Genomic DNA, 16288 nt, shown 5'->3' with positions numbered 1-16288 from the left:
TAAGTCGAAAAATATGATTTTTTTGTGTGTACATTTGGGTAAGCAAAGGCTTGTGACTACAGAGGAGGCCACAAGGTTGTACAGAAAATGTTAATTACTGGCCTTTCCTATAATGAGTGTTTTAAGCGTGGAGTGTCTGCCCTTCTAATGTCAATGAGCAATAAGTCTGCCTCAGGCTGAGTGACTGAAAGGTCTGTCAGTCAATGCCATTGACTGACTCTGGCCTTGTCTGTTTCACCACCTCCTGTAAGGTTTATTACCAGACTTAAAGGTCCCTCCTGTTTTCTGTTTACCATCCTTTCGATAGGAACAAATACAATCCTAACTACAGCTGCTGCTTGGTTGACACAGTTTGCAGTGAGATCAATCCTTCCTCATGGAACACGTAATTTTTAATGTGCATGTTTTTCTATGCTAATTGGTTCAATGCATAATTTCAAGTGTGTAAAGTGCAAGTGTCACGAAATCTAACTGTGTACTGTGGTGCGTGTGTAGGTATGTGAATGAGTAAGTGTGGCTTGACTCAGAAAAGTGTTTGATGGTTTTTCTCCCAGACTGAACGAGAACAGATCAAACACAATGTTCATATACAGTCACGTTCCCCTTGGGTGGCTAGAGGCTGCAAAGCTTTAATCCTCCCTCTCTCTGTTTGTGTGCGAGCGTGTGTGTGTGTGTGTGTGTGTGTACGTGTAGAGCATTGTGTGTTTCTCTGCTCATTTGTGCATCATGGATTTGCCTGTGCTGTGGTGTATTCATGTGTGTGCATGACTGTTTAAGCATGACCAACAGTGTTTTCAAGACATGAAAAAAATAAGAGCTCGATTTTTGATGCGAGGCGAAAAAGAAAAAAAAAAAGAAAACTGGATTTGACTAATAATTCCTATGGTCATTGTGATTGCACTGCTTTATGGTAATCTACAGATTTTATAAATATGTATTTTATACAAAGTTTAGTGAAGGCATTTGTATAAGACGTTATGTAGAACTAAATCAAAGTCAGTTACTAATAATAATTTAACTTTTGTGTTGTGTTTTTTTCATATGTCTGGATCGATTATATATTTTAATACTAATAGTACTACAATCCTGTCCTGTTGTGCATTTTTAGCCAAGCTAGCAGCATGGCTCAAGTCAGTCTGTTGGTCAATTCACCACTTTGGTCCACACTGAAATATCCATTTGATGGATTGCCATGAAAGTTTGCACAGGAATTCATGACCCCCTGTGAATGAATGGTAAACACTTTTACATCTAGCGCCACCATCAGGTCAAACTTTTTGTCCAATACTTTATTTTATGACCAAATACTTAACGCTTAATGCTGGAATGGTAACACCCTAAACTATTACACCTGCTGAACTTCACCATGTTAGCATAGTCATTGTGAGCGTGTTAGCATCCTGACATTAGCATTTAGCTAAAAACAAGGCTGTGCCTCAGAGCTGAGGCTAGAATAGACACTTGAATAATACTGATTTATTCATTGTTGTAATTATATTGTTTTTAAAAATGGTGTTAATGGTAATAGATAAGCACATGTTTGTATTTATTTACCAAAATATTGTGAGAAGATTTGAATATGAAGCTCATTTCATTGCACATTTATTTAACAGTTTTGTATTTTGTCCAAATCATTTTCAATGTATTCTTGTGTTCATTCCCAGAACTCACTGTCCTGACACAGTGGCAGATAAACCAGGCCATTTCCCAGACCATTTTGTATGTTTATTAAATCTCCCTCTCTGCTTCCTGGCTTGCACCATTAACTATTGTTCAGTATTGCAAAATAATTTTCTCCATATCCTTATTGAGCAATAGCCTTTAATGTCTCTAATTCTCAGAATGCTTGTTAACACAGAGAGCCAGCTAATGGTCCTGGAGTGCACTAGCACATCTATTAACATTAGCGAAAACTAATTGGCAAGATAATAAGCCCAGTGGCAGGAAATGTGACAATGTTTGTGAGGGGCGATGATCACAACACAAACATTACTAGAGGGCCTAACAGTATGTTTTTATTTGTTTGCAGATGCAGGCCCAAGCAACAGGCTATTTGTAACCACAGTCAATTGGTTGTGAAAGAAAAACATAACAAACTATAAATTGTTTAAACTGAAAAATCTACCAAAACAACACATCTTGCAACTAGAAAGCTTTTAAAGCTTAACCTCCAGAAAGGTTGCACAATTGTCTAGAGGTGTTATTTTAGTAAAACTATTTTGAAATTAACACAGTGACACACATAATGATAAAATCATTACATACATGTGCCAGCGATTTATTTTTTCAAGTGATTGCACTACACCAAAAAATCTGGCAATAAAATGGCCAGTCAGAAATGTTAACAACCCCATTCTGGGATCTGCACAAAAAACACGACTCACTTTTGATTATGGTCCACCTGATTTCATTGTAAACTTTTAACACATTTGTGCATATTACAGACTGATGTTATGCAACATAGTATGCACAAATTAACATTTCCTTCATGCAGGAATTAGACTTAAGATCATGTACTCACCTAGAACAGTCAGGTAGGCTTTGGCTGTTCTGACAGGCATGGTGAAGAGAGAACAGGTGTACATGCCTTCATCAGACAGCGTGACATCGCTGATACTGATGGTCAACTCCGACCGTGACGCATGCACCAGTTCAATCCTGTTGTCCCTTAAAGCTGGACAGAGAGACAGACAGGGAGACAGACAGTTAGTAAACAGTACAAACTGTTTGAATATCAGCAAAGTAAAGTGATGAGAGCTATCTCAGCAGTGTTGGGAGACGCACTTCAACTGTGATCAGAGTGTCATGATTTGATCATCATTTGATACACAGTGATATTTAGAAACAATTTAGTTTAACTCTTGTGCTCCTTTCATTGAGTAAAACTAGTTTATATTATGTTTTCAACAGTTGCTCTTTTGTATTTTAGACAGAGTGGAGGAGGCATACTGAGAGACATTAACAAAGGCGAGATGGCCGCAGTAGGAAACAGCAAAATAAAAAAGAGAGATCAGTGGTATGTTAATATTTTGCAGTTCCTCTATTGTGTGTGTGACAAAACAACAACAGAGTGTAATCTTAATCACACACATTAGTCCTCAGGATATGCAATTTTGAATTTTGAAAAGCTGAACTTGGTAGTATGGTTATTGCCAATGCCTAAATGTGTGAAGCTCATTTTCATTGTTTACTACTTTGAAATAAAAATAATACTTATGCCAGCCAAACCAAGCAGTGTAGCACAAGTAATACATGTATGAATAGATTTAAATGCATAGAAAATTAATAACTGTCAAAACTGAACTTTCTGTTGAGTCTGTTGAGCATCAGTACACCTTTACAGTGAACCATACTCATACAGTCTTTGCTACTGGAAACTCTTGTAGACATTTTACTTATATGAAAATGTAATCTTCCAAAAGACATAACGGGAATGGAAATCAATACTGCAATAACAGGCTGAGAAAGAGGCCTAATGAGAATTTGGCAAGATGTGAGAGTTGAAATGGATCTGCTGAAATTGGATGGCTTGTTGAAAGATACTCGTGGTCTTTAAAGTAGACTTTAAACTTCACTGTGGTGCAGTGGGAGCATGCACAAAGATTTTAGAATGTGGTGACATGAAAATGACATGCTTCATGGCTGTTGTGTCCAGGGGGGTGCATTGCAAAACCGCACAAAAAAAACTGGTTTGTACATTTAGAAAAGACCATGTGGATTGTTGAGAGCGTAAAAATGTCATTCATTCCGTTTCTGTGGCCTTGGCTGCTCAAGAGAGTCATTTAAGCCTTCCTTTTGCAAGTACAACACCTTTCTACAAATCTTATTTAATATGAGCAGCCAAGGCTACTTTTCTTTCACTCTCCATCAAAGTGACTTGGAGCAATCCACGCTCAAGTGTGTGTGTGTGTGTGTGTGTGTTTGTAAGCGTGTGTGACTGTGCATGTTTGTGTTCAGCAGAAACAAGGCATGATTATTTGTGTACAGGTGTTCATATTTTCTTTCATGTGAAGCCACATGAAAGAATATTCTTATCTTATGGTAATTTGTGAGAAATCATATAAAAAATAGAGCATGCTGGTGTTGTAACCTCTCTACCAAGATCTGAAGACTAAAGGCCATTAGACAGTCTGTTTTTAGAGCACTTTAAAGAGTGGCTGGCTGAATGGTGAGCAACGATACCCGAGGTATCTAAAGAACTGAAACTGTGTTTCAACATCCTACAGCTTTAAGCCAGCATCACAAAAGTCATATTTCTTTCCCAAATACCTTAACCTTCCCCAACCCACACAAATTGTGTAACTTATTCTCAAACTACAACACAAACCTTAATATACTTTATATTAAAAAATCTATAAAAGATTATAACAAAAGTATGAAATGTGTTATTTACCAAAGATGTCAATTACAGTATCAGCCAAGTAACCTTTGGAAAGAGCTTTTTAGAACATTATCACTGTTTAAAATGTCACTTTTGGCAATTAGTTGAATTACCAGATTCTGAGTCTTACATTTGATTGATTAAATCTTTGCCATCAGCTGCGGTTTTTACCCACTCGCAGCTGTAATTTGTCAGTCCCTGGTAAATGTCTAGCCCTTGAGGTGTTCGGCACATCAGCTGCGTTCTTTTTACAGCTTCTGTGTAAGCATTGCTGCGATGATCACGGACAAACTGTCAAATGTAGAGAAATGTCAGTGAGCACACTATCTTGTGTCATTTTGTCTGTCATGGGATGGATAGCCTTGCTTTGCTGGTTCCAAGCTAAACACCTACAGTAAATGGCAGTAGAGTTGTAATCAGTTTGGCTAAACGACAGCTGCTCTCTCTCATTTATTATTGCATTTGTTCTGTCCCTTCCCCTCCCTCGCAAAACTGGTTATCTCGACATGCTGTGTACTGAGCCTGAGCAGGCGTGACACGTTGATATGAGCACATGACATATCTTTAGGCTTGTCACTGGTGACAGTACATTCCTGTTCCTATGTGCGTGTGAGTACACATGGCCATCAATGCAAGACCACCAAATTAGATTTAGTCTAACGCACTGCCAGTTCGGTTAATGGTGAGACCTGTCCTGAAAAGATAGTTGTTATCTCTCATGCAGTGCATATACACAGAAATGTATACACGTGGTCGCATCAAAGAATGGATTATTTGGACTGATTCTAGACAAAGAGTAGATTCTCTTTGCCTCTGCACATCTTTCTGTCTTTCTTTCTTTCTGTCAGTCTCTAAGTTTCTCTCCTTCCTCCTACCCTCGCAGACCTCATTCTGTCGACTCAGGCAGCTCCACTAACCTGTGGATGTCTACAAGTTAAACAATGCTTCTTTTCAACTGTTGTCTTATTTGCTTTGGGCAAGGAAGTGTGAGCAGGCAAATGTCAGAAAATACATTTACTGTTGCTGGCTTGCTAGCTGTCGCGATGCAACTCTGCTTTCTTCCTTGTCTCTCCTCAGCAGCCCTTTCTGGGAAGTTGTTTGTGTGAGAGTGAGGGGCATGGGTGGATAGATGGTTCTTTGAGAAGTACATAGAATATTCTGACTTGCTGGTCTGTCTAAGCAAGCTGATGAGGACATGAACTCAGGCCCTCTCATTATGAATGCAACTTCAATGAATAATTGTAAATATCAAAACGTCCTGTCAATCATCACCTGCATGATACAGCAATGAACACAGATGATTATTGAATTTAGATTTCAATACTCCAATACTAAGGATACTATAATACAGCCAAAAAAAGTCCCACATCAACAGCCAGACCAGTTAGACCGCCAAGATTGTTTTGTCTTTCATTATTTTCTCCATCCAGATTCTGACAGTCTTTAAATTCTTAGTTATGATCGTTTTAAAGCTTATTTGTCTCCTTCAATGTCAATCAAACATACATTTAAATAAACTTCATTTATTTAAAACATGAAAACCAAGATTCTTGTAATTTTTGCTAATGTAGACCTTACAGCTCATACACAATATTAATAAATGAGTGAACACAGTACAACATCTTCCATCTATTTTTGTCCATTTTGTCCTCTCACTTTTCTTCTCCCTCGCAGTGTAACCTCTGGTCTCTCATTCTATGCCCAGGGAAAGGTTGGATATCGACAGAGAGAATAGAGGAGACGAATGCATCCTTTGCTATTTGTCTGTGAAGATGCTGCAGCTGCCTGCCGTCCATTACAGACCATTAGCGCCGACAGTCCTGAATGCGTTCATGGAGGACGACGTTGTTGTCAACATCAAAGAGTGGCGGATTTGTAGTCCGCAATAACTACTTGCTGAATGCACGACCATACTTTTTTCCTCATTTAGCCTTAGTCTGCGTCTGTGTGTGTGTATAGAAAGGGAGGCTGAAAGCAAAGCTGCACTTGTCAGCATCAAATGTTTGATTTGTTTCTGTTTCTGCAACAACCCACCTTGACATGTGGCAATTTTATGAAAGCAGATGCAGTTTGATATTCGGAAACCCAGTGGGAGCAGAAAGATTTATCATCTTATTATGAGTGCTGATGACCGTCAGCTCCGAGGAGCCGTCCATGTTGAGGTTGACCGTGACCGATCAGATGACAGAGAGTATACGCCCATAACACCAAAGCCACAACACTCTCTGTTCCCAAACAGTATATTCAGGAAGAAACTAAACAGAGAGGGGGAAGTGTCACCTATCTTTTTAAACTAAAATCTCCCGAGGATGAGAAGAAAGGCACATCTTTGAAAAGGAAAAGTCAGACGGAGAGAAGCTGCACAGAGAGAAGGTCAAAGATGTCTTGTTTCTTCTAAATTAAAAGTGACATTCTTATTCTGGGGGAAGACGTTCAGTCAGCTGGTGAATCAGTCTTATTGAAACTGACTGTAAATGGATACAAACAAATGTTCTGCATGATGTTACATTCAATCCTAATCTTTGAACAGTTAATGAGTAACAGGTTAATAAAAACAAAGTGTGTTGATAAAAACAAAGTGTGTCGGGCAATTTGCACCAAATAATTTTTTTTAATTTGTTTCCTCTTTCGGGTCATTTCACCTCTCTCTCACCTCAGGCTCAACAACTTCTTTTTTCTCCATGAAAGATGCTTTCTACGTCATATTTTCTTTTTCACAACATCCTGCAAATTATTGTTTTGTTGGTTTTAACAACATACTGCAGTGGATCTTGTGAATGCCAGGCTATTTGACAACCCATGAATGCATCACAAGCAAAGTCATAAAGACATAACACAACAACTGTTGTCTCCCCTGCTCCAAACACAATTACTAGTAATGGGGTTTGGTCTTTTGATTGAGTGTCCACATCTGACTATGACACAGTCAGACGCAGTGGTGAATGCTGTTGATCACTATTGCCATACCATGCAGGATGACACAAGGACCCCAAAACTGTCCAATAAATGATTAACCTTCATGTTTACAACATTGCACAACAACTAAACGGCAGCCATTTACCTTTTTTTGATTCAGATCAAGGCAGCCAAACTACAGGTGTGAAAGCCACTTTAGAGTCCAAAAAGCCTTTCCCAGCTCAACACGAGGAAACCTAAATCTATTATCACACTACAGCTGATGGTTTTGTGATTCATCAGTATGTTGCCAGAGCCTCACAAAAACTGCAACACATCACCGTGCAGACACATTCTATGTAGTACGTGGCAGGTGTGCTGTGCAGGCATACAGCGCATATTCACATATCTAAATTGGCTGCATATCTAGCAGCTCTCCACAGCTTCTCCCCGCCATCATTAAAAGCAGCAGTTGAGTAAACATGGCGTGTGTGTGCATGTATGTGTGTGTGTGTGCATGAAAGGTAATTAGATTTGTCCATTAAGGATGCGTTTATTGTATAGGCACACAGAGAGCATGCATAAGCAAATAGTCACGACTCACTTTAAACATCATGTCATGTTTGCATTTCACTTTGTCCCTTTATTTCCCCTCTTTCTTTCCCCTCCTGCACTTTCCTCTCCCATCCTTTCCACTGGCCTACCCTTCTCCAACCTGGCCTACCCCCCCCCCCCCCCCCCATCCGTTCATCTATCCAGGGACAGTATGTATTAGTATAGAACCTTGGCAGGTGTTTGCTCATTCAAGTGACACAGTTTTATAATGAGAAAAGTGCAAATTTCAGAATATACATCAGGTGCCTGTGTCTGGATGTGACTGTTCTCTTTTCCTTGTCAACAACCCATCTGGGGACTTGAGTTTGTCTGTGTGTGTGTGTGTGTGTCTGTGTGTGTGTGTGTGTGTGAGGGAGCAACATCGAGAGAGAGAAGCAAACAGAATGCAATGTTTATTGAATAGCTTAATGTATATTCTGTATCTCAGCCGTTCCTCAACCCCCATTACCTGTTATACCTTTCCGAGGCACAATGGCTTTTTAGAATGTAAAATGTGCCACACTCCATACAGTAATTGGCTTGTGGAGATTTTTCCTGTGACAGAAATGATTTTCTTTCATCAGTTTCTACCTGCCATGCCGAGTTCAGTGGGACACCTCCACCAGCCCTACTTCATTAAGTCCTTGTGAGAAGCGGGTCAGTGGGGAGACAGCTCTTGCCTATAAACCATATTGTATTTTGCATAGGGATACATTTTTCCCCCTCCAGCTCAGGAGTAGAAGAACACGTACCTTGGCCTATAAGGAGTTTCATATTTTTCTGGGGTACCCACTACAGCTATCCTTCAAAATGACTTTGAAAAGCTTTTGAAGGAAAGTGGACACTCTTTGTAGAGCCACATCTTCTCTTTCATAATGCTAAAAAATCCTCATAAATAATTCTTGATTTTTCAATTCTATTATAATACATGGTTTCTTTTCCCCAACTCTGTGCTCCAGAACTTTCTCCCGGAAGAGAGGAGGAATAAGCCTGCCACCAAGTGTGAGCTAATTATTCCCATTTGCCTCAGGTGCTTTTCTCTACACCTCGCATATGATAAGTGGCTCTGCTAATAATGGCAGTAATAACTGGATCTATTGCTTCATTTGACAATGTAGTCTCTTTTCACCTGAACCTGCTTTACAGCTCTACAGCAGAAGAAACAAAGCTGACATTTGCCTGACACCAGTTTCTCTGATCCACAAGCAACACACACACACACACGCCGACGCACTCTGCTTTTAATTGTTATACCTGTCTGCACCTCTAAATACAATGCAAACACAAGTAAGTAGAAAAAGCTTTTTTTTTTTAATCAAAAGCTGAACGTTCTACTCAAACGCAGACATGTGCAAAGAGAGGTGAAAGGCGAAGAAAGAAGTCGCAGAATGCTCAAGGTCAAAGAAAAGTTTTCCTGTGTCTTTCAGAGGTGATAACTGCGTCTGAAAGCTCTCATGAAATGCCTCCTTAATTCCTCTCCTTTATCCCACCAAGGCCTACATTCCGTCTCCTTTTTCCTCTGTTTCCTCCTCTCATGTTTTATGGTCCTTGTCTTGGAGAGAGGGGACTTGTTAGGGATCTTTGGAGATTTACAGTCAAGTTTTTTTCTATCAGAGAGAACACCGTACCAATCTTCAGACCGATATGAAAGGATGTTTCATAGAGGCACTCTTCCAGGAAATGAAAAAAAAGAGAGAAAAAAGACAGCTGTCTCAAAAGTTTAACTTTCCTAAGATTAAGTTTTGAGAGAAAGTTCTGCTATCTGTTAAATAAAAAGTCTGTCAGGCATTTCTTATATTGTTATTTACTTTGGAAAACTTTTAAAAGCCTATCCCCTAAATTGCTCAGGCACAGATACTCTGAATGCATCAAAGCTTTCATGGTTGTATACTGGGGGAGGTGGAATGCTTGACATTCCACATGCACACACATATCTGTGCACTTACATACTCACACAACCACAACAGCCAGCAAATTGATTCAGACAGCTGAATATTTGACATCTGAGGGCCCGAATAGCTTCATATTCAGCAGCTGAGGGGCCTAAAAATGAGCAGTTGGCCCTTAGCTGTTCACCCATAACACTAATCTTAATGTTTAAACAGATTCAATCAATCGGCAGATGGCACAGCGTAGGAAGAGATGTCCACCGCAGGTACAGTGGGCACTTTGGTCATTTTGCAAGCACCATCAGCATATCTTATCGCTGCAGATACTGTTACTATACACATGTAGAGAAACTGTATTGTTTTAATGCTCCAAGGCATGTGTGTGGTGACTCACTGAGTTCAGACTGAGGGGAAATTCACAGTCACTGTGACCTTTTCACGGTCAGTTTGTCTTTTCCTGGAAACAGCATGAGCCAAGAACAATCTAGCTCAAGACCACAAATGTGGCCTCAAAATTTGCATTCATCTGGCAACATTTTGAAACATAAATCAAGCATTTTGTTGTTGAATGAAATACTGTATAACTGCAATCCATATTCATCGTTTTGATAATTTCATTGTCATTCAGATGTATACAAAGAAATAGTAAATTAACTGAATCTTGCACAAGGTCATGTAATGCTTATGTGAAATGTAAAGGCTATTGGCCCATACCTACTATAAAAAATAATACAATAAATAACAAAAATCTTGTTCATCATTTTTTGATAGCCATTCTCCCTAATCATTAAATAAACCTTTTGATTCCTTCTAAAATGAGACTTTTAGATCCAGTCACATTAAACAACACCAACAAAGAAAACATTATTAGATAATGCAAACAAGAGGAAGAGTTGCCAGTACATGTGCTTGCCGGACCAGTCTTAAAATCATTTCCTGATGTCCGAAAGGGAGTCAAGACTGAATAAAAATGCAATCAATTCCAAAATAAACCCAAAACTCTTGAAATATAACCTTGAAGAAAGAACTACCCCTCTACCATGAAGCAAGAAATGTCTGTTTCATCCTGCAGAACACCGAGATTCTCTCTACCATGACACCCTGATACCCTAATGTCACGCCGCTAAATAAATAACAACTGACACCCTACCTGAGAAACATGTTTCCATACTGCCAGTACATGTGCCTGCAGCATGAGCCACATTTTGGACAAAGCTATAATGTATTCAGGTCTACCAAATGTGCGCTGTAGTATACTTTATGATGCTTGTAAGGACAGGTAAACCATGATCCTGCCAGACTCTGGAAGGCAGGGGTGGACAGATAATTAGGGAGAAGAGAAGGGGATCAAGTGCTGTAGGTTGAAAATGAAAATACAGACGTGGGTGTTGGAAAAGAAATGGGATGAAAAATGGTTTGCAAATTACAATAACCATGCTGAATAAATGATTTAAATGGCATACCTTAGCCAGTGCTCACACATGATGAGTCCACTAAATAGGCCTGCAAATTTAGCCTGGAAAGTAATTACACATAGGGTCTTTCTAGTATGGGAATAATGAAGAAATTGTAATTATGCCTCATTGCAAAATTTCTCCATCCAGGAAATAAAGCTATTATCAAGTCTTGAATTGCATGAAACCAAAAGAGCAATTTGTAAAAAGATATTAGCCTCTTTTGAATCTTGTAAAGGAGATAATCCCTCTTGCCCAGTGCTCATCTCTCTCTCACTGTCGAAGCAAAGCTTAACTCCCTCAGTGGTAAGTGATGGAAAGGACAAAATCGTCTACTTTTGGGACAATGACTTATTTGTAATTCAAACAACTCTTCACAGCCATCGGAGCACCTTTGAGAGGACTGAAGACAAGAGGAGTCTCTTTCATCCGACTAAACGTCTTAGAGGTGAGCTTCAGTCCTGGCATTAAACAACAACAGCCGTGAAACCGGCACCACTCAAAGGACTGTAATGGAGTCCGTTACTGCATTTGTCTTTGAAAAACCAATATGTTTATGCTAATGCTCTGTGGCTGACTTTAATAGAGGATGTAAGTGACTCTGAGATACGACACACGCAGGCACATGTGCACAGACAACAATCTGTTGACAACAGACATTATAGATTCAGCAGATTCTGTAGTCTGTAATATGAAGCTATTCTGTATAATATAAGTGGAACATTTTATTTTTTGCATCACCTTTTCAATTAGACTGCAATGAATAAGTCACGTAAACGCATTATTTTCTAATGGAGGAGAAATGATTAGAAACTCAAAAAGAGTCGATATCTTAATTGCGGCACATTTTCCAGTTCAGATTTCTGCACTGACTTCTAAGTAAAACTACTGACAAAAACTAAAACTTTTTAATCAGTTATGAACTCATATTATGTTTGCAAATACTTATGCGGAGTCAACCAGTAACCTTAAAGAAGGTAGATGTTGAGCTTTATAAAAATAATTTCTTGTATGTTGGCACAAAAGAACAAAAACAGATATTTTCCAAATAATTGCAACAGAGCAAAGTATGCAAAAGTTGGTGAGATGGGGTTGTATTTTTGAACAACTGTGCTTGCCCTAATCCCCATCTTCTTCTTCTTCCCAACAGGCAGCAAGGAAAATTAATCTGAAACCTACTGTGCTCAAAGGCGTTTGCAGCTGAGACATCTTTCCTTTCTCACACTGCCAGTGGCATTTTGGAAACACTCACCATCTCATTGCTCCCATCAGCATGTGCATCTGAATTTGCCATGTTCGGCACGACACCCCCAAAGCACACACACACACACACACACACACACGCAACCCGAAACAGCAATGTAATTCTGAGGCCTCAGTAGTATCCCTTTGCTTTTCTGATAATAAGAGAGTCCTTGGCTGCTTTTTCATTTCCAATCTCAGAGCTCTGCTCTGGAAATGCCATGAAATAGACCCCCAAGCATGACCCCTGGTGTGATATGGAATAACCTGCAGAGAACATCAACTCTTGAATTTGATGTTCAATGCAGCTTTTTACCGCTGCTCTTTCCGAAAAACGGTAGGTAAGTGAAACTGTGAATGGCTGAAAATTGAAATACTTTGCACATGCATGCGTTCACTTACTGTATGCAAAACAGAACACAGACACACACATGCACACAAACACACATGCACGCATAAAGTGCACGGACACCCAATAGCACAAGGCAGCCTAGTGGAAGAAGACTGTGTAAATCCCATATGTGCTTAATCCAGACACTTACAAGAGAGTGTGATTCATACTCTATTACACTCGACTAATACAGCTGAGAGACGCACAGGGCACAATCATTTCAGCAGGCATGAACCAACAAAATAACACCCATGAATCCTCTTTACGGGGACTTCACTGAAGAGGATGTGAAAGGTCAGGAATAAACCGTTTGTACTTATTAGCCATTAAAACATTGGAGGCTTTGTGTGTGTGTGTGTGTGTGTGTGTGTATTTGTTAGTGTGTGTGCATTACTGCGCCTGTAAAAGTGTGCGAAGATGCAAGAGTTTGCATTTGTTTAACAGAAGGAATTTCTCTGCAGGACCGTGCAGGTCTCCAGTATATTAAATGTTTATCATACAGAGCTTGGAGTCTTTCCTGCAGATCACATCATTCTCAGGCTATTTTCTCTCAGGAAGTGGGGTGTGAGGTTGATGAGGTTTTTAAAGTCCCATATTACAAGACTTCCTTTCTTCGGTTTTTATAATATACTATATATTAATAGTTTAATAAAAACAATATTGAAGTTATATATACTTATTATTTATCTTAATTTATGTTGCATTGTTAAATATTGCAAAATGTACCTAAATACTCACGTTTGAGTAAACATGTTTTAACTGACCTGCTCCCTTTTCTTTAAACATTAGTGACATTGGGCAAGTATTGTATTGGAAAATCTGCAGTCATTAGTTTCACCTGTCAGGGTCCACTATTGTGGCTACTATAACCTTCATCATTGAACAATATGGGGTGTCTTGGGAGGCAGGGATATGCTTTAAATGGTTTATTTCTGAAGCAGGCACTTTAAAGGCAGATGCACAGGCACTTAATAGAAATCGCTACACTAGGTGTGGTTTTGATGTCATTGACGCACACGAAGTGTGTTAAACGAGCTCAATCAGCTGTTTTGCCGTCTCCGTGGATCGCCGGTGAGAAGTGGGAAAACGAAACTTAACTCTGCCTGCAGACTGGTGCGAGCCGTGTGCAGAGGGCGTTGCCTAACAACGAGGTAAGCATCATTGTCCAAGCCTTTGGCACAAACATCAATAATCGTCATATCATTCTGCCCTGTATTACTTTACAAAGAGCCGGCTCTTTGAACCGGCTCTTTCGCGACCGACACATCACTATCATTTTGGTCTGTAACCCATCGCAATACCTTGGACAAAACACACCACCAAATAGCTAATTGGGTGCAAAGCAAGGTACAGTCCATTGCCAACTGTGTGGAAAAAAAGATGTGGCTCTTTGATTTTAATTTAATGCTCTCACACCATCAATTATACACGAGCACAAAATGCTGCACCATCCAAGGCTCAGGTGATTGGGTTTGTTCATTTAGCTGAAATTTAATTCATACTATGTGCTAGAGGCAGTACGAGCTAAGTACTACCGGCTTGCAGTGAAGGGCACTTGCACAGTGGGGTGAATGGTTGACTTTGAGAGTGTGTGGGCTGATGTTCTAACTTGCTTTGAACAACAATATTATACTTTTGAGTACGCATCTTTTGATTTTAGATAGAAAGGTATCCACCACCTCCTTCCCATGGGATGTGGTCAATGCAGTCGAGGATGTAGATCAATATAAACCAATGACAGCAATCACCTAAACTACTGCAGCTATCTACAGTAGCCTGCTCCTTGTACCCCTGCTGATCCCAAATTCAACCAAATCCTCCCTGTTTATCCATTTCTACTTTTCAACTATCAAATACACACAATAAACAATTCTGACACTGAAGTAAAATGAACTGCACACAAACAAACAAACAAACAAAATATAAAGCCCCCAAATTGTTCATGGCTCACCACTGGTTATCCTGTTCTAGGCAAAACAAGCCAGAAAGAGTTCTGGCCATATCTATTCTCACCACCAAGTGTTCTCCTTAGCCGAGGCGTTAGTGTGTGTGTGTGTGAGGGATAAAGTAAAAAATAATAATAGCCATATACTATCCATCCAAGTGTGTATCTTTTCTTATGTGCCCTGAATGCACTTGCTGTGAAAACATAGCACCGACAGAAAAACGCAGACACATGAAATGTGGGACAAACGCTATGACACAACAAAGACAGCAGCTTATTCAAGCGACAAACACACAGGAATACGAAGGTTTTTTTTTCAGGTTGCTCTCCAACCTAAAGAAAAAAGAAATCCTGTTTTTTGTGCATTTTGTGCATTTTTTCCACCACCACAAAGCTAACATAGGGAATACTTTGTAAGACTGCATCTGTCGTCTGGCTGTGGCTGTCTGTCAATCTCCAACTCACCTTTCTTGTCCCCGAAAAAGAGGGTCTGCTGTGCTGGGTTTGACCACTGGAGGGAGGTGTTGTCATTATACTCCACACGGCAGGTCATGTTCGCTGTCCCACCCTCCGTCACCGTCATGTTCTGAACCAGAGGGTACTGACCGCTGATGCCTGCAACATGACACATAGGAGAAACATGTGAGATGAGATGAGGATGCATCAGGGGGAGGGAGAGAAAGATACAGAGGCAGACAGAGTGAGTCAGATGGCACATTTTTGATTGCTTGATTTCTAAGATGGCTTTAGTTAATTAAATTTCCCTAATAAATTTAAATTCAGCATAACGATGATCATATAAAATGAAAACTATGAAGGTGGACTATAAAGTAATGGGATTTCTTATCCAGTTGGTTCATAAAGACGAACAAAAAAATAAAGAAAATACTTTTCTGGCACTGGAGGAGCAAAATCAGCTCCTCACACTGCTGCACAAAGAGAGGTAATCTGGTTTATGTCTTTAAAAGAAAAAAAAGCTTAATACCCTAATTAAAAAGCAAATGTTCAGGCAGGATGGCCAGTCACTACTGTGTGCTAAATTGGACCCTAACACGGAGCACACAGGGGGCATTTAGCCTGCAGTACCAACCCTGAAACCTCAGCTACACAGGGAAGACCAATTAAAAAACATTCTCTGTGGACTGTGCGTGCATGTGTGGATGTGGGTGTGTGTAATGGATGGATCCAGTAAGAGAAACAGAAACATATAATGTTATATTGTTATATAAGTCTGTGTGGCCTCTAAGCCGAGCAAAGCTAGGTTTCAGCACCACGGACAGCTCGCTTTTGCAACTGTTTCGTCAATAGCTGCCTGCCAGTTTTCAGAATGTGAACAACTCACACTGTTGTGTGTATGTGTGTTTGTGTGCATTGGTGCATGTGTGTGTGTGTGTGTATGCTTTAGTGTGTGTGTGTGAGGGAGGCTGTAAGCAAGTAAATAATAATAACCATAAATCTATCCCTGTCCCCATCCCCAGAGGACAGGTTTTAAAGACT

General features: G+C 39.8%; 1 protein-coding gene across 1 annotated transcript in view; it reads right to left on the bottom strand.

Moving 5' to 3' along the window:
• The window catches only part of cadm2a (cell adhesion molecule 2a), a 188862-nt gene that overhangs the window by 31276 nt on the left and 141298 nt on the right, over nt 1–16288 (bottom strand). The window contains exons 3-4 of the mRNA XM_070917304.1: nt 15257–15406; nt 2522–2674 (exon numbers count right to left, since the gene is read on the bottom strand). Coding sequence (XP_070773405.1) covers nt 2522–2674; nt 15257–15406 — 303 coding nt within the window. The remainder of the gene's footprint in view (nt 1–2521; nt 2675–15256; nt 15407–16288) is intronic.

The sequence above is a fragment of the Enoplosus armatus genome, chromosome 13, assembly GCF_043641665.1.
Source record: "Enoplosus armatus isolate fEnoArm2 chromosome 13, fEnoArm2.hap1, whole genome shotgun sequence".
Taxonomy (NCBI): domain Eukaryota; kingdom Metazoa; phylum Chordata; class Actinopteri; order Centrarchiformes; family Enoplosidae; genus Enoplosus; species Enoplosus armatus.
This window is presented reverse-complemented; position numbering and strand designations above follow the sequence as displayed.